Source organism: Meles meles, chromosome 8, assembly GCF_922984935.1.
Source record: "Meles meles chromosome 8, mMelMel3.1 paternal haplotype, whole genome shotgun sequence".
NCBI lineage: Eukaryota > Metazoa > Chordata > Mammalia > Carnivora > Mustelidae > Meles > Meles meles.
In genome coordinates, this window is record NC_060073.1 from 97,639,220 (window position 1) to 97,662,744 (window position 23,525).

The 23,525-nt window shown below is 49.1% G+C and overlaps 1 protein-coding gene across 5 annotated transcripts in view; it reads left to right on the forward strand.

Annotated features, from left to right (window-relative positions):
* The window catches only part of KIRREL3 (kirre like nephrin family adhesion molecule 3), a 540,762-nt gene that overhangs the window by 403,514 nt on the left and 113,723 nt on the right, over positions 1-23,525 (forward strand). For all 5 annotated transcript variants that reach the window (XM_046016829.1, XM_046016833.1, XM_046016831.1 and 2 more), the window contains exon 3: positions 14,018-14,095. In XM_046016829.1, coding sequence (XP_045872785.1) covers positions 14,018-14,095 — 78 coding nt within the window. The remainder of the gene's footprint in view (positions 1-14,017; positions 14,096-23,525) is intronic.

The following is a 23,525-nucleotide window of genomic DNA, read 5'->3' on the forward strand; positions in this document are numbered from 1 at the left end:
GGGCAGGGAGTGCGGAAAAGAGGGACAACCAGGCTCTGGTGGCTGGTCCCCAGGGCTTGTGCTGCCTCCCCAGCTGTGGGCCGTGGTAGCCAGCCTTCCCTGTGGAGGAGGGACCTGGGTGTCGGCATGCTGACTCAGCAGCTTCTGAACCGTCATTCCATTCACCACATGGAATGCTCCTCCGGGAACACTGTGGGGGTGGGGGATGGTTCCTCCCAGGACACACCCTCAGAGCTGCCCAACTCATCACCTCCACAGTGAGCAGGAGATCTGTATCTGTGAGAGGTAACATCCTGTACCTGGGGACAGGGCGCAGGGACAGGGATCGAAGAGAACTCAGGCCAGATTCAGCTCCGGGTTCTGCAGCTCTAGAAATGACCTGCTGTGGGCAAAGATTCAACCTTCCTAGCCCTGTTGTTATCCACTATGAAACCGGGGTCTTTATAATAATATATCATGTTGTTATTTTTCTGACTTTTGTTTGTTGGGCACTTCCAATATGTACAGCCTTTGTCGCATATGTGTGGACAGGTCATAGGAGTACACCTGTCCTTACCTTCCCCTCCAGCTTCCTGACCAGTTATCCCCATTCTTCGCCATAGCTCCTTAGTCTCCATTTCACAGACCGAGGAAATGAAGGCAGTCACCTCAGATTAGAAGGTCACAGTACTAGGAGCGCCTGGGTGGCTCATTCGGTTAAATGTCCGACTCTTGGTTTCAGCTCAGGTCATGATCTCAGAGTCGGGCTCTAGGCCAGCAGAGTCTGCTTGAGATTCAATCCCTTTCCCTCTGCTTCTGCCCCTCCCCTTACATGCTTTCTCTCTCTCTCACTCTCTCTCTCTCAAATAAATAAATAATCTTAAAAAAAAAAAATCACACTACTATGTGGGAAATCCCAAGCGCTATGGGCCCAGTGGTCCCAGCTTCCTAGGCTGGCTTTTCTCAGCCTCAGGAGCTGGGGGAGGACCCGGCTGTCCCGTCCAAACCCTGTAAGCCAGGACAGCTGTGGACATTTTACTCCTCTGACCCTGCACTTTAAAGACTGTTCTTGTGTTGGACCAGGTTACCTCATGGTGTCCTCCAACCAGAGAACCTTCTCCAGAGCGACAGAAGATATAAATCCTTCCATAGTTCAGGCCTGGGCCACCAGCCCCCATCACAGGGCTATGACAGCCTCTGTGATCAGGACAGAGCCTGAGTCAAGGTCCCTCACAGTTTCTTGTGGGCGAACAGGCCATAGACACACATGGCCTGCCGCTGCCCACATTCGCTGAAACCTGTGAGTTCCCTGGCTCCGATATGGACCAGGAGCTGCAGTGTGGAGGCAGGTCTGTTGTGGTTGCTCCCGTCCCTGTTCTGAGAGGTACGAAGCGGCCCACAGGTGATCCAGCCAGCAGGCCGGTGGGGGCAGGTAGGCAAGGCAGGAGGTGGTGGGTGGCGGTGAGCACCACTTTCCCCTCAGAGATTTGTCTAAGATGTCAGCTGCAGTCTGGAATTCCTTCTCATTCTCTCACTATAATAAGGGAGTGTGTGCGCTCACTCGCTCGCTCCCTCTCTCTTGCTCTCTCTCTCCCTCTCTCCCTCTCGTGCTTTCCCAGCCATCCTCATCCTCCGCTCTGGTGGGGCTGCCCAGCTGGAGGGCCCCGAACGCCGCCCCCTCCCCGGGACTCTGCCATGGCTGTGCAGGGCTCGTGCCGGCCCCAGCATGCCTGAGAGCAGTCAGCCTCCCACTGGGATGGCCTTGTGCGGAGTAAACTTTCATGTTCTTATTAAGTGGTGGCTGGTGGTTCAGAATCACTCCCCTGCATCTGTTTGGGCTTGATTCCTAATCAAAGCTCAGGCTCACCTTTCCCCGCCTCGTGCTGAAAGATTGGCATTCAAGAGAAGAAAGGTGCTCTGATGTCCACTGCTGGGCTCCCAGCTGGGATGTGGGGCTCCGGGGAAGATGGGGAGGCTGGGTTTTACCCCAAAGTCTTGGTTCAAATCCCAGCTCGGCCATGACCAGACGGGTGACTTCAGGCACGTCTCTAACTTCTCTGATCCTCGATGCCTGCCCCCCTCCAGGCATGTCTTATGTCCTGCGAGGGTTCAAGGAGAACTTGTATCTGGCATGGAAGGACTTGAAAGCCCTGTGGGGGTGTTAGCCGCTGATACCTGGACACGACCGCATCATCCGACCCGTGTTCCCAGTTCCTTGGGGGCAAGGGGCTTCCATGGAGCCTTCTGGAATTCGCAGACCTTCCATAAGGCATCTTGAGCAAGAACAAGGGGGTAGAGCCAGGCTGTGGCACCCCCCCCAACCCTCTCCCAGAGGCATCCCCAGTGCCGGCTCACCCCTCCCTGCCCCCCTCACACCAAACGGGAATGACTGCATTTGCACACTCTGATTTTCCAAGGCAAAAGAGACCCGTGGCGCGAGGGCCTCCGTGTAGCCACATGGATAGCTAGATAAATAATTACTAAATAAATAAATAAATAAAAATAAACAAAGAAAGCCTCGAATGAGCTTGAATTGCTGCCGTGCTGAGAGGTAACTGGCAGATTCAATTTAATTATAAGATACAGAGTTGTAATGGGGTGTGTGAGGCTCAAGGAGGATTTCAATAATGGGAGGACAGCAGGGGCTCCTTTCCTAACTCCGCCGCCTCCTCCCCTTCCTTGCCCTGTGGGTTGGGGCAGCAGTGGGAAGATCAGCACTGCCCCGGGAGGCCGAGGTCCACCCCAGCCTCAGGATTTGTCTCCTCTCTAGCCTCAGCACCCCCAACCACCCCAGGTAGCAGGCCCCGGCCTGGATCAGGACGCCCGGGGAGGAGGGCCAGAGCTGCGAGGGGCTCCGTGCTCCCAGCCCTGCCTTCTCCTGCCCCCGTGAAGACTTGCAGTTTCCAGAAGACACAGCCCCTGCTGTAAGGCAAGGCACAGCCACCGGACTGTGAAACGACAACTGTGATTTATTTGACTGGGAGCAAAAGCATGCCATCCCCTGGTCTCCCTCCTGTTCAGCTTTCTACCCAGAAAGTGGAGGGGACATCCTCCAACCCACTGAGGCTTAGCCAGCCCCATTCCAGCCCCAGGACCCTATAGTCAGAGAGCATGTGCTCTCTCCCTCTCTGTCATACCAACCCAGCTGCCCACCTCTGCACTGGGTTGGGGGGGGCTGCCATGTTGGAGGGCCCTATACTCTGCACACTCCCCCAACTCCTAGGACATTGTTGTCCCCTTCTGCCCCCTTCTCTTTTGCCAGGTGAAAGCAGATATCGGTCTCCAGGCCCCCATCCTCGCTCTTTTCAGCAGGACATGGGCCAGAGGGCAGAGGCTGGCCATTCCTATCTGACTGCACTGATCAATGCCTGCAGGCCAGCTTGTGGCCCTTATGGGATTCTCTTGGTTAATCTTCAGCATTTATGATTTTTATTGGGGCCATAAATGGGTGACAAAGAGGTTTGCAAACTCATAAGTAAACAGCAGTCGCTCTCCATGCTTCTCTGCCCTGCCCCTACCTCCCTGTTTCCTCCGGGAGGCAAGCCATCCTTTCCCAGGCAGGGACTCTCCAGGAGCCTAGCTCCCACAAGGACGTCTCAGCAATGCCCATAACTCATTACCCTCTGAACACACATGGTCCCCTTCTTCCCACCAGGGTCTCTGCCAGTCACCTAGACTGTGTGCTCAGCGTCCAGACAACATCCCAGCAAAACGACACAGCCTGGGCTCTGGGATCAAATGAGCCTACATTTTGGTCCCTGGTTCCTGCATTTCCCCGCTGTGTGACTTCAGCTAAATTACTCAATGTCCCTGAGCCTCACCTGTACAATGTGGCTAATAATCCCTATCACGAGGAATCTGTATGAAGGTTAAGTCCAAATATAAATGTTATATTCAGAGTGGTTTATTGGGCCTCTAACTTCCCAAAAATCTGGTCCTCAAGAGAAGTGCAGGAGTTGGGGTGTGGGTGCGCAGGTAAGGGCTGACTTGGAAGGATTCCTTATGGCCCTTGATCTTAGTCCTTTGGGGACTCCGTTGGTCCCAAAGGAGAAAAGAGATGCCCTCTTTCTGCCTGGCCTCCTAGCTGCGATTGACTGGCTACACCAGGCTGAGCCTCCCTAGGGGATGGACATACAGCTGTCAAGTATCTGGTCCCATTCAAACCTTACTCACCAGTTCCAACTTTCTCTTAGGAAAAGTCTAAAAGCCTTGCAGGCATATGGCCTTCAGCGGTCCCTGTTCCTCATGGGATAAGTAGAGTGATGACAGGCCAGGGGGAGGCATGGCCTTCATGATCCTGTTTCTCTGTCAGATTCCCTCACAGAGCAATTAACCCCCTGGGATCAGACATCTTAAACCAGAGATGGCTGAGGTAATCTTGTCCATGTGATAAAACGGTTTCCATAAAATTCTTCAACCAACATTATTAAACTCTCCCCGATCTCTGCACCTCTCCCAAAGATATTATACCAGTCATCCAAAGAAGCTCACTCATAATCAGGTTGACTGGTTTTGACACTTACCAGCTCTACGACCCTGAGCGAGTTATTGAATCTTTTGGATTATCCATTTCCCGTTTTATCCAATAGGAATAATAATAATACTTAATTTTTATGTTTGAAGATAATGCATGCGGAGTGCCTAACCCAGAGACTAATCAATCATAAGCAATCTGTCAATGGCAATTTTATTTTATTTTATTTTATTTTTTAGAGAGAGATCACAAGTAGACAGAGAGGCAGGCAGAGAGAGAGGGGGAAGCAGGCTCGCTGCTGAGCAGAGAGACCAATGCGGGACTGGATCCCAGGACCCTGAGATCATGACCTGAGCCAAAGGCAGCGGCTTAACCCACTGAGCCACCCAGGCGCCCCTGTCAATGGCAATTTTTTTTTATTCATTTATTTGTTTATTTACAGCATAACAGTATTCATTGTTTTGGCATCACACCCAGTGCTCCATGCAGTACGTGCCCTCCCTATTACCTACCACCTGGTTCCTCAACCTCCCACCCCCCCCCCCCCCGGCCCCTTCAAAACCCTCTGGTTGTTTTTCAGAGTCCATAGTCTCTCATGGTTCATCTCCCCTTCCAGTTTCCCTCAACTCCCTCTCCTCTCCATCTCCCCATGTCCTCCATGTTATTTGTTATGCTCCACAAATAAGTGAGACCATATGATACTTGACTCTCTCTGCTTGACTTATTTCGCTCAGCATAATTTCTTCCAGTCCCGTCCATGTTGCTACAAAAGTTGGGTATTCATCCTTTCTGATGGAGGCCTAATACTCCATTGTGTATATGGACCACATCTTCCTTATCCATTCATCCGTTGAAGGGCATCTTGGTTCTTTCCACAGTTTGGCAACCGTAGCCATTGCTGCAATAAACATTGGGGTACAGATGGCCCTTCTTTTCACTACATCTGTATCTTTGGGGTAAATACCCAGTAGTGCAATTGCAGGGTCATAGGGAAGCTCTATTCTTAATTTCTTCAGGAATCTCCACACTGTTCTCCAAAGTGGCTGCACTAACTTGCATTCCCACCAACAGTGTAAGAGGGTTCCCCTTTCTCCACATCCTCTCCAACACACGTTGTTTCCTGTCTTGCTAATTTTGGCCATTCTAACTGGTGTCAGGTGGTATCTCAATGTTGTTTTAATTTGAATCTCCCTGATGGCTAGTGATGATAAACATTTTTTCAAGTGTCTGATAGCCATTTGTATGTCTTCGTTGGAGAAGTGTCTCTTCATATCTTCTGCCCATTTTTCGATATGATTATCTGTTTTGTGTGTGTGTTGAGTTTGAGAAGTTCTTTATAGATCCTGGATATCAACCTTTTGTCTGTACTGTCATTTGCAAATATCTTCTCCCATTCCGTGGGTTGCCTTTTTGTTTTGTTGACTGTTTCCTTTGCTGTGCAGAAACTTTTGATCTTGATGAAGTCCCAAAAGTTCATTTTTGCTTTTGTTTCCTTGGCCTTTGAAGACATATCTTTTTTTTTTTTTAAAGATTTTATTTATTTATTTGACAGACAGAGATCACAAGTAGGCAGAGAGGCAGGCAGAGAGAGAGAGGAGGAAGCAGGCTGTCCACAGAGCAGAGAGCCCGATGCAGGGCTCGATCCCAGAACCCTGGGATCATGACCTGAGCCAAAGGCAGAGGCTTTAACCCACTGAGCCACCCAGGCGCCCCAAACACATATCTTGAAAGAAGTTGCTGTGGCTGATATCGAAGAGGTTACTGCCTATGTTCTCCTCTAGGTGTCAATGGCAATTTTAATTGTAATGGTGAGTTAAGTGAGTTTGGCCCCAAATGACACTGAAAGGGGGTAAGGCCAGGCTGCATCCAGCCCCCCGGGGGTGGGGTATCCTATGTCCCGATTCCAAGGTGCACGGGAGTGTGGGAGAGCCTGTCAACCCTGGGGCCTGGACCAATGCCCAAGTGGCCCAGCAGAAGGCCATGTTCTGAGTCCGTTGGCAGCCATGTTGGAATTCCAAGTGATGAGAGTTGGGAGAAAGGCCCCAATTAGCATCTGAGGGTAGAAGATGAGCCCAGCATTTCATGAACAGAAAGAAGACAAGAGCCAGGCAAGGTCTCAGAGAGCCAGCCCGGTGGGATGGGACTCCGCCGGTGGGAGCATATCTCCCAGAGAACTAAGAACAGAGCACGGCAAGGTGCACCAGGCATCCATCCGACAGACAGGTGGACTCAAGTTTCACCCCTCAGTAGCTCCAGGACCCTCAGTCAACACCTCAGCCTTCTAAAATGTCCATTTCTTTATAAAGAAAGAGAAGAATAAAAACACCTGTCTTTACAAGGTCCATGTGAGGGGGAAATAAGATGAGAAAAGTAAAATGCCCATGGCTGTTCAGTTAATGGCTGATGTGTCCTGACCGCAATGGATAGAGTCAGGCCAGTGTTGCTGGAATCTTGGGAAGCCAGAGGAGTGGTGACCACATGGGCCCCAGACTGCCAGTGGGCACGTGATATCGGGGGCCAGCAGCAACATGGACAATCACGGGCCCCACAGCTGGTGGTGAAGAGTTGCTGGTAGACTGCCCGCCCTGGCCATCCTGTGGATAGCGCCATGCTAGCCTGTAAATGGAGGGCAAGGGCGGACGAAGGGCTTCCAAAGTGTCAGTTTCTGCTTGTTGGTGGCTGAGGCTGTGCACTCCTTACCCTCAGCTGTCTGCGGGAGCTGTCGTCCCTGCAGGAGCTAGCAAAGATGGGCCAGTCGTCACCAAGACTCTCTGGAATTATCACGATGATCGTTAACCCTTCCTAAAGGAGGGTTAGCCCACTTGAGCTTTTCATGTAATTCATTATTTTAAAAACTTAAGACGGTAGCTGTTTCAGGTTTCTCTTACAAGGATTTAATTGGGATGTAATAGCATAGTTAATTAAATACAAATCAATAATTTAAAAGAACTAATTGATACTTAATATGAATGGGGATAAACTTAGTCCTAATATAATTAACTCCAATAGGTAATGAAATAGTCATTATGTCTTTACAACAATGTAAAGTTTATAGTTCTTTAATAAACTTTGAGTTAGCAAGCAATGAGAGTCAAAAATTATGAAACAGGTATTATTGGGCTATTAAACATTTATTACTTGTCCTGGAGGGCCAGAGCTAGTCACTAGTCAGGATTAATAAACCTTTGCTATTCCTCTCTTCAGGCCTCTTTACCAGAGAGGTTGATCAGAAAACTGGGATCTCTGTATGATTGATGGGCATCATTATTGCCTGGGATGTGAGCTACAATGCTGCAAACAGGATGAAACAGAATTGAAGCAGAAAGCAGGAGTTTAGTGGAGCATAAGGAATAACACGGAGGACATTAGGAGAAGGAAAGGAAAAGCGAATTGGGGGAATTCGGAGAGGGAGACGAACCATGAGAGACTGTGGACTCAGAAACAAACTGAGGTTTTAGAGGGGAGGGGAGTGGGGGGTGGGTGAGCCTGGTGGTGGGTATTAAGGAGGGCACGTATTGCGTGGAGCATCGGGTGTGGTGCATAAACAACGAATCTTGGAACACTGCATCAAAAACTAATGATGGGTTTTATGGTGACTAACATAACACAGTAAAAAAAAAATTTTTTTTAATTTAAAAAGAAAAAAAAAAGCAAGAGTTTAGCAGAATTAAAGTGAGGACTTTACAAACGTGACACTCTGGCATCCTGTGATCCGCCAGGCATCCCAGCAGGACTTTTGATGGCCCATCGCCCGTGAGTCAGGCCATCGGGGCAGACACCCAACAAAGGCAGACCCCCAGAGAAATCTCCAGCCTTTGAGGTCCTGGGGGTGGGGATCACCCCAAGCCCGGCAACTCCTTTCCCCCCTCGGGGTTCCTGCCACGACTAGGGCCGTGCACGTGGAAATAACTCGCATGCTGCTCGTGACCCTCTGTTTTCCCAAAGTCCTGTGTTTGATTTTTGTTCACCTCTCCGTAAGGATGTGCCTTGCATATTTGACCAGACTGCGATCTCGTTGTGAAGGGAAGCTGGCCTTCCGTGCTTTCGCCTTGCACGTGGGAGCATCTTGATGGGCGGCTGTGGGTCGGACATCCTACTGGTCACCCTATGTTAATACATGCTGACTGGGCCGGGCTGGTACAGACACTGTGGGAGAGTCTACCCACCCTATCCCACTGCTTTTTATGTCGTTCGTTACATAACGAATTGGTCTACAGACCAAGACATCTGCGCTCCGAGGCCAGAAAGGCTGATTATGAATATATTTCTTCATATCTAAACTCCTGCTCACATAAGCATCCGGGACCCCCTTCACTTGGGAACCCCATTACCTCAAACACGAGAAATCCAAAAATGCACCATGATCACCTCGCGCCCAAACTGGCTGCCGTGGTCAGTTACTTCTGACACAGACACTACCTTTCCCCATTCTGCCCGACTGAATCCACAGTGGTCGTCTGCCCCCTTCCTCTGCTTGAGCCACTCTGTCACTCAGGCCATCGTCCCTTTCCCAGTGTGTCTCTCAGATCCATCACTGTCTCTCCATCCCTGGCCACTTAGCCTCGCTGCTACACCCACCTGTCTGGCCTTCCTGACTCGCTTCCTCTTCCAGCCCCTCAGCAAGTGTCTAGCCCACGAGCCTCCAGAGAAGGCTGCCTGGAAGTTTGTTCTATCTCTTTGGATGAGTCTTCCCTTTAAATAAGGGGGAGGAGAAACATGATGATCCCTACCCCCCAATCTGATATTTCGTTTCTGTTTCCTGCGCTCGCCCTTATCAGCTACTTGATCCTAGGCACCCTTCCCCAAGTGCCTCTGATTTTCATATTAACCATGAGCAGAGGGTCTTATTATCCGTGCCCACATTTTATAAATGAGAACATTAAGGTGCAGAGAAGCCCTGAGCGTTGCTCACTCTGGCGTGTGGGAGCCGGGCTCCGGCCAGGACTGACAGTTTCAAAACATACGTGGCCTCCCGGTGACTCCAGCCAGGTCCAGCTGACACCGTCTCCATATGGTCTCGCGAACCATCTGGTGAGCTATTTGCGCCCCCCACCCCCCCCCCCCCCAGTGCTCTCCTGTGTCGACGTGGCAGGGAGATAGAGGCTCTGAAGGTCCCCCTGAGAAAGCTCAGGGTCCTTGCACCGGCTCTCTGATCTCAGGCTGTCTTCTGAGAGCGGGGACAGGGAGCAGATGTCAGTCCGTCACCGCGCACCAGGAGGATGGCAGGAGTCAAACAAATGCGCTCCCTCATCTGGGCTCACCCCCGCCCCTCCGCCGTCTGCATCCGTGCTAAAACGATCTTTATAAGATGCGAGTCTGGCCTGTGGGTTCCTTCTGAGGTCTGTGAGGGAAGAATCTGTTCCAGACCTCTCTCTTGGCTTGTCGACAACCATCTTCGTGTTCATATGGCATCCTCCCTCTGTGTGTGTGTGTGTCCGTCTGCCTCCAAATTTCCCCTTGTTATGAGGACACCAGTCACATTGGCTTCCGGCCCCCTAGTGGCCATTTTAACTGGATTATCTGTGTCACATCCTTATCTTCAAACAAAGTCGCCTCCTGTGGTACAAGAGAGCCATAGTCCAGGCCAGAACCCTGGCCCAGCCAGGACCACCGACCTGTGTCCTCTTTTGTTTTGATCCACAGCCTCGGCAGCCCTGGAACCCCAGACCTTACCCTGAGACCTAAGCTAGAAATCAGACCTGGATTCTAGCCTGAGCACTGATATCAGCTTTGACCTTGAACTGTCCTTTTACTTCTCGGAGCCTCTTTCTCTGAAACCAAAATGGAGGAAATAGACCATTCTTCCTCGCCTATTTCGCAGAGCTACTGTTAGCCTCTTATAAGGTAGAGAATACTACAGCATCGTGAAAAACCAAGAGTCCCGTAAATGTGGAGTAATAGCACTGTATCATTGTAATTACTACTAAGAATAAAGAAATCCTAAGGCTGGAAAAAGGCCCATCTTCACCCTGTGAAACTGAGGGAAAACGGTTCCATTTATAAAGCCGTCCCATTTTTACTCCTCCCAGAGGAAATCTCACGTTTCCGAGACTTCTCTTCCAATGAATTACAACTTTCATACACTCGGCAAACACCCTCACCTACCGCCAGGTGCCAGGCACCGTGCTCGGGATCAGGGACTCAGAGCTGGAAACGGCAGAGCCCTGACCCTTCTGTTGCTCAGTCTAGATGCCTGGAGTTCCTGGGGTGCATACCCTTCTCCCCAAGAAACATGCACTTTCCCCATAAATGTTTCCTTTCATGCTAGTATTTTTTAAGCCTTTGCTCTCCTCAGACAGTGCCCTCCTCAGCCCCTCTGCAGGCGACCCTGGACTCCTTTGCTATTAAATTCCCTTGTAAGCCGGGATGACTTGATTCACGTTCATCATTTTCCATGGGTGCCTTTGGTGCGTCTGGTGCTTCTGCTACTGGTAGGTGCTCGGCCAAAGGCTGCAGCCCCAAGGTCTCCAGGGAGAAGACCTTGATATCTTGGTGTTAAAATGGGCATCTATAATCTGACTCCACCTTCAGTCCCAGTGCCATGTGATAAGGACAGAGGCAGTCTGGTGCCTGGTCTAGCTCACAGAGTGAAAGATTCCTGTTTTTTGTATCACATCCTGCCATCTCTCCCCTAAGAGCCTGGTTAGTCTGGTGGGGTAGAGTTGCCCCAAGACATAGTGCTTGCTTCCTGCTTCCCCCGGCCCTCTCTTTGCTCCGTGCCTTTGACAACACACTGTCTCCCCACCTGGGCTCCCACAGTCTCCTCCCCGCCCCCACTTCAGCCCCATTGGCCTGCTTCCTCATGCACACCCAGTGACCTCCAATTGAGCTCCACAAATCTCTACAAAGAACATCCCAAGCTTTCACATGTGGATAGATATCTAATTCTCACTTCACTAATTCTCCAACCTGCTCATTCTTGCAAAGAACCCAGGGCTTCTCCCCACTGCTCAGTAAGGACTCCGTCAGAGAGCACTCTCCCTCAGTACACGTCTGCAGTGTGCTTATTAACGCCTTGTAATACAGCTGCCTAAATAATTAAGACTAACCCACACGTGTCAAATTAAATGAGCCAGATACATTGAGAAATTGCTCATCCTCCATTTCTTTTATTAATCAGGTTTCTAAAAAATTCTTTTCCTGCTCATTTGCAAAAATCAAACATGGTCGGTGAGACTCTTATAATGACTGTACATACAGACTCTCTCCTCGGACAACCCATTATGTGACCAAGGATAGGTTGAGTTGGGGTGGTAGAGACAGCCAACACAGATGATCTGGATTCAACTGGTCGACCATGCTCTCTAAATCTCTAGGAGAATTATGCCCCCTCCATTTCCTTGAAAGCTTAACGGGGCAGTTAGCAAAACCAACAGGAATGTTTGGCCTAAATCCATCTAACATCTTCTGCCCCCCTACCCCCACCCTGTGCTCCCCTGGGCTCAATGCAGGAATCCCAGCTCCTTTTCTCATTAGGAATCCCTGTTCATGGCTTTATATGGGCATAATAAGTCAATGGAAATATAATAAGAGCCGTAAGCAGTTGTATCGTTCTGGCAATGAACAATGCCCGTGCGATTATAATGGGCTGGTTGACTCTGCCCATCGTCAGCTCGTCGAGGCTTCTCTACAGTCTCAGAGTCTTGGGCAAGAGGCTATTGTTCGCGGGAGCTCAGCGCGCCTCCTCACAGCTTGTACTTCCGCCGGCTCCCTCCTGGCAGGCTGCATTCCTGTCTCTTGAAGGTGGTTGTTAGAAAGAATCCACAAATATAGTAAGTAAACATCAAAGGGGCTTTGATCCGCAGGGCCCTCGACAGAGCAGGAGCCCTTGAAGAAAGGGCCAAGGCCTTGGATGAGGGAACTTAACATCGTCAATTTGGGCGCAGGAGATGTAAAGCTGTTTGAAGTGAGGTTGGCTTGGCCCTGCCTTCAGACGAGCTCTCGTGGAGGGGATGGAAGAGAAGTGAGCGCCTTTGGAAAAGGCACGCTCAGATCTGCTTCTCTGCTCTTTACTGATAGTTAATAAACCCCTTTAAAGAATTGGGAGATCAAAGCTAGCAACCTCCCAAGGCCGTGGCATTCTGCCACTGCCCGCCATGCTTTGTTTTTCTCTAGGGCAAGAGCCCCTAAGCTTGACTTATCTGTTTCTTATGGGCTCTTTCATCCTGCAAACCATGGAGGGTAGACCTGGGTGACAAGAGGTGGATGGAGAGGTAGGGAGGGGGAAATGAGCCCACCCTGTCTAAACTCCAACAGCCTAGATGCTACCCGGCCCAGGCTCCGAGAAACACCCAGTGTCACGAGAGAAGTTGCTATGATGCACCATTCAGTAAGACCTTCCTTCCCTGTGGGACCCATGGAGGGAGCCCCTGGGTGCCCAGGAAGTGTGGCAAGCCCTGGGAGGGAGTGCAGTCACATGCCCTTTCCAGAAATCCTACCCCTTTCCCATTCACCTCAGCAGCGGTCGCATTTGTAGGAGTCCTAAGCAAAGAGGAGGGGGCGAGGAGTTTAAAATAATCCCGGGATGTCATTTAGCGTCTTTGAATTTGGGATTTCTCACTTGCATAGTATGAAGAGCAATAACCTGTCTGCCGACCTCAGGGGGCACGATGAGGGTCAGAAGAGGAATTTGGTGTAGTATGGCTTTGCACCCGAAAGGTGCTTAAGACAAACCAGGATTTAGAGGATGAATACCAGCCTTCTTCTGAGGCAGACGTAACTCCAGTTCCAACACCCATGCCCAAGGGGCACCCATTTGTCTAATACCGTGAAAAAAAGAAAAAGTCTCTTGCTTTTGCTACCTAGAATTGTTGTTCCACCTTGCTTTTCCCTGTTGTGTCAAAGTCCTGTGGGACCGGAATCTACACTTTGTGTCTCTTAGCCATCCCAACCCCTGTGCACCATGCTCAACCGAGTCCACACTTCATTAGCCCTTGAAGACAGCACTGCCTTGTTCCTGAATATGAGATCGTCCAGGAATCCCAGACCCAGAAACTCATTCTCTCCCAAAAAGTAGACTCCTCTACCTCCACCCTTGTGCCTCCTTCCAAATTTGCCAACCACTTCTTCATTCCTCCAAAATACGCTCTTCTGTGTCTGCTTGCATTGCTCCATCTTGGTCACCACTAGCTGGATTCTGCCTCTCCTTGGACAGGCCTGACCACAGTCCCAGCATGAGGCAGACATAGTCCCCAAGCCTGGGATCTATAGAGCCTCACTAACCTATAGAGTAGTGGTTACGAGCGTGGACTCTGGAACCATACTGCCTAGATTCCAACTCCTGGTTTGCCACCAGCTAGCTCTTCCAACTAAGGCTGTCTACTTAATATATCTGTAAATGGGGATGATATAAAATAGAGATAATACAGGTATGCAGCTCACAGGGTTATTGCGGAAATCAAATGAGGAATTATTGGCTTACTACGATGCCCAGATCATAGCAAGTGCTATGTATATGTTATATAAGTAACCCTGTTTATGAGGGCAGCAGCTTCATACCCCCAAAAGAGGCCTTCGCTGATACCGGATCCATTCCCTGCTCATTCACCTGTGCTTTTCTTCCAGAGCTGGGCCTCCAGAAGAGAGGATGCTGTCTGGTGCTGGGCTACATGGCCAAGGACAAGTTTCGAAGGATGAATGAAGGTCAGTGAGAACCTGCCCACCCTTTGGGGGGTAGAGAGGAGTTGCCCTGCAACTCTGGTCCCAGGAAGAAGAACCTGGAACAGTGGACAGAGCTGTTTGATGTCCATGAAACTCTTTATATAGAAACGTGGGGAAGAGTACCTAATGCCTGAAACACAGTATGCTGATTCCTAAGCACTTTTTCTCAAGCCGTCTTCCTACCCCCTCTGTGTCCTCTACTTCTCTTTCTCTCTCTTCCCTACCTTTGCTCCCCAACCACGCACCCAGCACAATTAAATCTACTTCTATTCTCTTTTTTAATCCAGACCTCTCTACCTTTCTCTTCTATCATTCACATTTTTTGAATGCCTATTGAATAAACAGCCCCTTACAGGACACTTGGGAAAATACTGAAGAATAAGGCAGGGTTTTTATTTTCAAAGAACTTACAATGGTAAATCTGCCCTCTTTCCCAACTCCACTGGCCCTACCTCTCCTTTCTTACTCATGGGCCATTCTGCCTTCCTCTTGCTCTGGGTGTTTCCTCTGGGGCTTGACTGGGTCACAGAAGGCGACAGAAAGGGATTGACATTGATATGGAGGCTGGGAAGTAAACGGAATGCTGTCGCTTGTGGACCTGTTATAATAAAGAGCCAATCCCCTCATCCCCAACCATCTGTCTCCGTGCAGCTAATAACCCTCTCCATCAGATGCCACAGACTGTTTGTCAGGACTCAGAAGTAGAGAAACAATGGCTGGGGATGCCATTTATTCATTAAAGTAAAACAAATGAAGTCCTGGCTCCCCACCAGCACAGCTTGCCAGGAGCTGGGCCCCTCCTCTCCCAAGGCCTGATCCCCTCTACCCTCATTGCCATTCCAGGCATGGAGGAGGCAGCTCACCTGTATCACCACTATCCCCAAAGTTATACCAAAGTTCTGATGCCCTCTTCCCATTCCTCCTCAGCTGGCTCTTCTCCCGCCCCACAGTCCATGACATCAGCACATCCACGGGCTCCCCAGACCTAACACCTTGCCAGCTGTAGGTTTGTGGCCAGCACCCATCAGGTGACAATTCGACAAGAGCCAGGCCAACACAACTAAGCGTAAGGAGTAACCCCTTCTGCATTTTGCAACCCGTCTGTGTGAGAAGGCACTTCTCATTTGTAGGAGCCCCCTGGCTGAGTACAGCCAGGCTTCGGGGCTGCACTGTCTGCACCCTGCCAGGTGGTCTTCCTCCCTGACTTTTCTCTTGCTCAGCCTACCTCCTCCCTTCTCAGCATCACCTGGGTGAGAAGGCTAAGCAGTAATTTCTAATTTGTGGGAATTGACAGGGTACCTCTGTCCGTGGTGCTGAATAGACACATTCTCTTGCTGGCGTTGCTCATTAGAGAAGCTGAAAATGAGGTTCACGGGGATCGGGGAAGCCAAAACGTCAGGAGCTGGGCTGGATTTGCAACCTCAAGCTCCAAGTGTCTGACCCAGGAGAAGGACACTGACTGCAGATCCTGGGGCCTAAAAAAGAATCCCATCACAAGGCTGATGAACACGATTTAACAACCCCGCCACAACCAACCTTTCACAGGTGGCTAGGGAAGGGGTATGGTAGTCCGCTCAGGCTGCCATAACAGAATACCTCAGACTGGATGGCTTAAACAACAGAACTTTATTTTCTCACAGTTCTAAAGACTGGAAGCCTAAGATCAAGGTAGCAGCATGGTCAGGTTCTAGTGAGAGCTCTCTTCTTGGCTCGAAAATGGCCGCCTTCTCACCATGTCCTCACCTGGCAGAGAGAGAGAGAACAAGATCTCTGGTGTCTCTTCTTATAAGGACACTCATCCTATCAGATCAGGGCTCTACCCTTATGACTTCCTTTAACCTTCATTACTTTTGTAAAGACCCTATCTTGTAATATAGTCATGTTGAGTGTTAAGGGCTTTAACATAGAAATGGGGTCTCAGTGCATTTGCCATAGCAGAAAGTTGTAATGGTAATACTGAATGAGGGATTCAGAAAATGGTAAGAAAAAGAAATTTAAGATTAAGTAGAGATAGATACTGTTTAAGTAAAGAGGGAAGGAAGGGAGTCGGGGGAGGGGGACTATAGTAGGACTTGGAACCAAAACAAGGATCTGATTACATCTGAAGACAGTTAGCTTTGCTTTCTACAACAACTTGACTAAGATGGCATTGTAAAGAGGTTTTCCTGTTAAAATGGGAAGATACTGGGGAGCCAGCATGGCTCAGTGGGTTAAGACTCTGCCTTCGGCTCAAGTCATGATCTCAGGGTCCTGGGATCCAATCCCACATTGGGCTCTCTGCTCGTTGGGGAGTCTGCTTCCCCTCTCACTCTGCCTACTTGTGATCTCTCTGTCAAATAAATAAATAAAAATCTTTTAAAAAATAAAAATAAAATGGGAAGATACCAAAACAATGCCCATTCTCTCTGAACCCCTTCTCCAAACACATGCAATCCAAACAAATGTGTTATTCTTTTCAACTGACTGTGGTCAACTTGGTTAAGAATGAGTGATTCTCATGGTTCATCTCCCCTTCCAGTTTCCCTCAACTCCCTCTCCTCTCCATCTCCCCATGTCCTCCATGTTATTTGTTATGCTCCACAAATAAGTGAGACCATATGATACTTGACTCTCTCTGCTTGACTTATTTCGCTCAGCATAATTTCTTCCAGTCCCGTCCATGTTGCTACAAAAGTTGGGTATTCGTCCTTTCTGATGGAGGCATAATACTCCATTGTGTATATGGACCACATCTTCCTTATCCATTCATCCGTTGAAGGGCATCTTGGTTCTTTCCACAGTTTGGCGACCGTAGCCATTGCTGCAATAAACATTGGGAGGGTTATGAAGGGGCGGCGGGGGAGGGGGGGTGCACTGGGTGTGATGCCAAAACAATGGACACTGTTATGCTGTAAATAAAAAAATTAAAATAAATAAATTAATTAAAAAAAAAAAAAGAATGAGTGATTCTCAGGTGCCTTAGCCCTTGCCAAAATCCTTCCCCGAGGGTAGACCCATTAAGAATAAAGCAAGGTCTTCAGAAAGAGGAAGGGAATGGAGGCATTGGCCAAGGCCAAGGGGTAACAGAGCAGCTAACTCCCCACCCCAGCCTCCCTCTTTGCCTGTGGCTATCACACTTCCCAGCTGCCGCAACACCAAGACTCATGCATAAGAACACAACCAGACATCCAGGAGCTGCCGCTGGGTAAACAAGGAGACAAAGAGATAGCTTGCAAGCTAAACCATGGCAGACAATGTGTTTACAAATCTCAGCTAGCAAACAGGAGACCAGGTAGGAGGTGGGTGAGACAGTGGGATAGAAGGAGAGATGCTTATGGAGAATAGAAAAGACATGCAGGGGTGGGGAAGGCTCCTCTGCCCCCACTCCAGCATCTTGTGACCCCAAGTGCCCCCATCATACATGTGTTGCTCTCTCTAAAACTCATAAACCCAAACTCCGGCCTGTCTGCAGAGAAGAAGAGGTATCAGTGAGCATGGGGAGCTGTTTTATGGCTTATAATTATCTTGTACCATACTCAAAATAATTATAACTTCCACATATTAATAACTGAACTGGAATAGCAGCCATGACATCGATCAAGAAACAGAAATGTCTGTCCATGCTGCACTATACACCTAGGTATAAATTGAACAATTGGTAAAATAGTAAAAAATAATTTTCTCCCAGATGCTGGAATTAGTGAGATATTGGAACAATTAGCTTCTTCTTCCATTAAAGATAAGGTGGTAACCATTATATTTCCAATTTAGAATAATATAAAAGACTGACTTATTCTGTATTAAAGCATATTTGTTCTGTTTAACAGTGTCTAATCGGGTGTCTGTCACATGAGGAGGAGTGGTCCCCTATTTCACCTGTTTCCTTGTTAAGTTGGTGTATTTTTACTTCCCTCCTCCTCCTCCCGCCCCCTACTCCTCTCTACATTCAAAAAAATAATAATAATAATAACAGCTTGAGAAGGAGCAAGAGAAAAAATAATGAATGAACAGGAGTTTTTAGAGATCTGGGGTTTATCATAAGCTAGAGTAATCACAATCAGCGCTGTTAAACTTCACAAAGCAATAAAAAGAAAACACTATTCAAAGGTCATTTAAGGAAGCATGTGTAGTCAATGAGGGGTTTGCTCTATTCAGGAGCTCTTAATAGCTTCTAGCATAGAATCCACATCATTGAAGGAGTAGAGGTGGTGGGTAATGTGTGCGTATTTGCGTTTGTGAATATGTGTGTGTGTGTGTGTGTGTGTGTGTGTGTGTGTCTGTTCTCCTGTTTGGATTCAACACATCTGAGGCATCAAATGGAGACACAAACAAAAATCAATGAAGGGCAGACGAGAGAGGAAGAAGTAAAGACCGATCAGGCATAAGAATATCAGGCGTGTTTGACATAATTGTCTCCATGTAATGAAGTACACGGTGTTTTAAATAGGAGCTGCTGGGAGGAGACCATTTATTTATTCATCAAAATTTCATTGAATACCTACTGTAAAAATTATCCTGATTTTCATAACAGATGCTAGACAGTGTTCTAAGCACTGGAGCTTTCAAAGTAAATAAGGCCTAATCCCTGCCCTCGAAGAGCTCACAGTTAAAGCACACGGGTATGTCTCCGTGCTACCGGCACCTCCTCAGAGAAACCCTGCCTGACCGCCTTACCTGAATTAGATACCTCTCTTCCCGCACCATGATACACCATCGTGGCAGCCGGCTTATTTATTTTATGGCAGTTACTCTAACTGGTGATCATTGATTAGACTGTCTGTCCCATCAGGAAGGCGAAGATGCTGCTCCCTCCTTTCCTTGCCTATCCCTGGGCATGAGCCCGATGTCTCACATGTAAAGAGTAGTTCATCAACTTTAATTTATGTAGTTAATTAGTGCCCTGAGTGCACACCAGAGGAATGCACAAAGCCATCCACAGGTACAAGGTGGGTCTTGGGAAAAAGAACCATCAGGCAGCGTAAACGGACGTGGAGCATTGCACACAATGAGTGTCCTCCTCTCTAGCAGTTCCTTAAGTCCCACCTCTCAGCTTCCCCTCTCTTCTGGTACAATAGTGTCTTTCTTGAGGCCAGGACCCAAGCAGGTCAGCAGAGGGAATGTCCCCACAGGCGGGTGTCTCTCCATTCCACACTACCTCTCCTTCCTCACCCCGTCTACAGCTGGACCACCTTCTTGGGGCATCTCCAGACAGATATGTCTCACCAGACCTACCGGGGGGCTGTTTCCACTGTTTACCCCCCACACACACCCTTATATTCCCATCCCTTTTCCTGGCTCTTCTCAATTTCCCAGTTTTCCTGGAGCTCCCAGAACCACTCACCTTCTCCATGCACACTGCTTGTCCGGGGCTGATCTTATTCACAGGGGAATAGAAAGCTCTCACATAGTATCTGGTGAGGGGGTCTTCCTGCCCCTCGAAAAGCTTGGTGCTCCTCTATGTTAGAACTTAAAGCCTAGCAGTTACAGTACAATCTGCCAACTCAGGAAGGCCCAGGATCGATGAATGACTTGCCTCAGGTCAATAGGAAGCAGCCGGAAAGAGCTGGTGGTGGTCCCGGAATTGTGGTCCCGGAAGAGCCAGGACCACAATTCCAGGTGTCCTGACACCCGGTCCAGTGCTCTTGGAATTCTGAAAGAGGAGGCTCAGACCATGAACAGAAGGGAAGCTGGTAACATTTCACTTTGGTTTGGTTTGCAGAGCAAATGCAGAGAAGCGGAAGGGGCTGGGGGAAGAGGGGGCAGGACACAGAAGTCTCTGGTGGTGTGAGGCCTGGAGTGAGAGAACTAGGTCAGGGAAGATCATGTCTCAGGAACCAGAAAATTCTTTGAGCCCCTAGGACTGTCAAGAAGGGGAAATGAGGAAGAGGAAGTTGAATGGAGCAGAAAGAGGGAGCCCTGGCCTCCCTCTCTGCTAGCTTTCTGAGACCAAGGTGCGCCTGCACGAGAGGCTCTCCTGTCTCCCCACAGGGGTGCCCTCTCCGGCCACACATCTGGAGGGGCGGCAGCTTTCCTAGACTTTTTGCATCGCGGCTCGGAGAACGGAAAGCAGAAATGCCTGCCAGCGCAGTGGTTTTCATCTTCCCAGGAAGAAACAAGTGCTAGTGATTAGTTAAGGCAGCTTCAGTTCACTGGAGACCTCTGGGTCCCCTGGGGAGGAGCTCCAGCGTCCAGGAAGGAGAAAGCGGGATCCACTGCTGGCAGGCCCCCTACAGGCTCTTGCATGCTGTGCCCTGCATCTCCTTGGCAGCTCCATCCTCCCAGTCTGTCCATAGACTCTACACATAGACCTCCATCACAATGCCTGTCCTCCCTTCTCACCCGTGTGAGGGAGCCAGAGTTCTGGGAGGATGGGACCCAGGCACCTGCTCCTGGACCTCTTGCTGATGGCATAGAGTCTATCCTTTCTTCTGCACCCCTGTTCCCCAGTCCACAGAAATGAGTCAAAACGCTCCCAATTTCTTATCTCTCCCCCACAGAGTTGATAAGAGAAAGAGGTGCCCCACCGGTATAGTGGAAGGAACACCTAAAAGTAAGAGGTCAGCTCTGTGACCTTGGGCAAGTCCTTGAACATCCAGATGTCAACCTTCTTGTGGATAAAATTCAAATAATGCTGGATACGATCATCTGTAAGCCTTTAAAATGTGATGACTCCAAAATCTAACTTGGCTCAGGATATCCGAGTGATGCAGTTGGTTGGGTGTCTGGCTCTTGGTTTCTGCTCAGGTTGTGATCTCCGGGTCCTGGGATAGAGCCCTGTGTCGAGCTCCACGCTCAGTGAGGAGCCGCTTGAGGATCTCTCTCCTTCTCCCTCTGCCCTTCCCTACAGTCACGCACTCATGGGCACGCTCTTTCTCTCTAAAATAAATGAATGGGTAAATCTTTTTTTTTTTTTTTTAAATCCTATCTCGGCTTTAAACACCCTGCCCACACCCTATTCTCACCACTCATCCCCTAATTTTAAATGCTTTGGTCACCAAAAGAATCAGTACCGGGAAATTGACTGGCTTTGCTTGGCAGCCTTAGGGGGAAGGCAGATCTGTGTTTCTTTTTCCTGTCTGTCCTCCGAAAGTGAGTTCAGGCTCGTGTCGGCTGTCCCCTGGGTGGCAGTGAGGGGATCAAGCAGACCTAGGGTACATGCTGTGCTTTTTAAGGAGCAGAGGAGGAGCAGGACCCTGGCCCAGAGTCCTCGGCTGCCTCAGCCGAGCAGGGATCCAATGACCCGTGAGCCCCTACCGCTCTGACAGCAGCAGCCATAGCAGCCTGGCTTACACTAAGGGCTTACAATTTCCAGAGACCATTCTTTCACTGCCTGCAAGAGCCCCCAGGATGTTAGCTAATACTGTCATTTTGTTAGTTGGGGCTTTTGGGTGCATTTTTTCTTATTTCATTTTTCTTACTGATGTGTTTCCTTCCACTGGGGCTGCAAAGCTGGTTATTTGTATAACGTCCCTGTTTATTATTTATGGCAAGACGCAGATTTCCAGGGCACTTTATGATTGTTATTTAATTCACTTGGCGTCTTGGAACAGGGGACCCACCATTTCCATTCTCCTTCCGCGATCTGATAGAGAATTCCAGTGTTTCCTGGGCCTCGTTCCTCCAGCCACCATCCCTACTGGGAAACCTGCTTATCTTAGGCAAGCTGGAGGCCCATAGGCCACAGACCCTGCGAAGCTCCTTTTCAAACTTCCTTTTCTCTCCTACCCATATCCAGTCCTCAGTAAGACCTAGAAACGTCACCTCCCAAATATCTCTTGAATCCATCCACCTTGTCCATCTCACGGCCATGGCCCTTGTCCCCACAAACTCTCTTCCTCACTGGATTACAGAAGTGCTCTCCTTACTGGTTCCATGCATCCATCGTGCCCCTGCCTTCCCTCCCAGTTCATTTTCCACCTTCAACCAGAGCAATATTCAAAATGCAAGTCTAATGTCACAGTCTTCTTGAAAATAGTTCAATGGCTTCATGTTGCTTTTAGGAAAAATACCAAAATTCCTGGCATGTTTTATGAGTCTGTACATGATTTGGTTCCTACCTACCTCTTTGGCCTCATCTTGCCCCCTTAACACATACCTAGACACATCCATCTTCTTTCAGCTTCTCAAATAGAAATGCTCCCATCTGCCCTAGGACCTTTGTCTATACTGGTCCCTTGTACTCAGTCTGCACATATAAGTTTGTATTGCTATTTTTAAACTAATACTTGCCTTGCCTACTAATCTGTAAGCTCTGTTGGGTCTCCAGGATATCCCAGGACCCTAGCATAATGTTTGCACAGAGTAGATATTGAAAGAAGAGCGAGCAAAGTGACCTTCTCTGCCTCTGGTCAGTGACTCCCAAGATGCTGGGACTGGGTGATCTGAGAACCATGGACCCCTAGAAGAAACCTTACAGATCACATGGGGACGAGGAAACTGAGACCCAGAAAAGTCATGTGACTTGTCCCAATGACCACAGCCTGTGAGCCACAGAGCCAAGACTTGAACCCGGGTTTCTGATCCAAGGGGCCATCCTCTTTCCTCTTGACCATGCTAAGTTCTTGAAGTCTGGGAGAGGCAGGGTTGAGTGGATCAATCAGGGAAGTCTGCCCACTGAACATGTGTTGAGGCTATGTTCTGAAAGAAATGAGAAGCAAAGAGAAAAGGAAGGGGAGGGGCTTCTTTGATCTAGACGTGCCTTATACAGAGTAAAGCCATTGCCCCCTGTGAGCCCAGCACTGTGCCAGGCATAGGAGCCTCAGGGAGGCAGGACACAGCTCTTTCCTCAAGAACTTCTGCCCTCCACTGGGAGGAGACCAGATATATCTCATACCAAGTTAATTTTGTGGTTGTTTTGATTCTGTTTCTCCTTTTAACATTATGGTGAGTATGCTTAATGGTTAAGCACTGTAGCCTGGAAGTCAGAGAAATGTAGATTCAAATCAGGTATAGTCTGAGCCGGTTTAGAACCATATCATCAAAGGTCCTCGAGGCCAGAAGGGACCAGAGATCATCTGGTCTACACCCTCTTCTAATGGATCAATATCCCCCACCATGTACCAATGCATGTGAACCCTTCTGGTATGGCGGTAATGTGTACTCACTTCCTCACCAACCATGCATCCCGCACTTAGTCTGTGCCTCGCACAGTGCCAGGACGCCCTTGACCTGTAGGGACACAGCCCCTGCCCCCAGGGTTATCACAGCCATTAAAATACAATGTCATAATTGCTGGAACCAGCTATGCCCAGGAACTAGGGGAGCAGATATGGGGAATCCAATCCAACTATGGGCCAAGTGAGTAGGGCCCAGGAGTGCCCCCATAACTGTTTTTATGAAGCCATTGCAACCTATGCTTGTACCCTTGCAAAGATCGAAAACTTGCTATCTACAAAGGCCATGGGCAGCTCCTCAGCCAGGCTCTCAGGGTTTT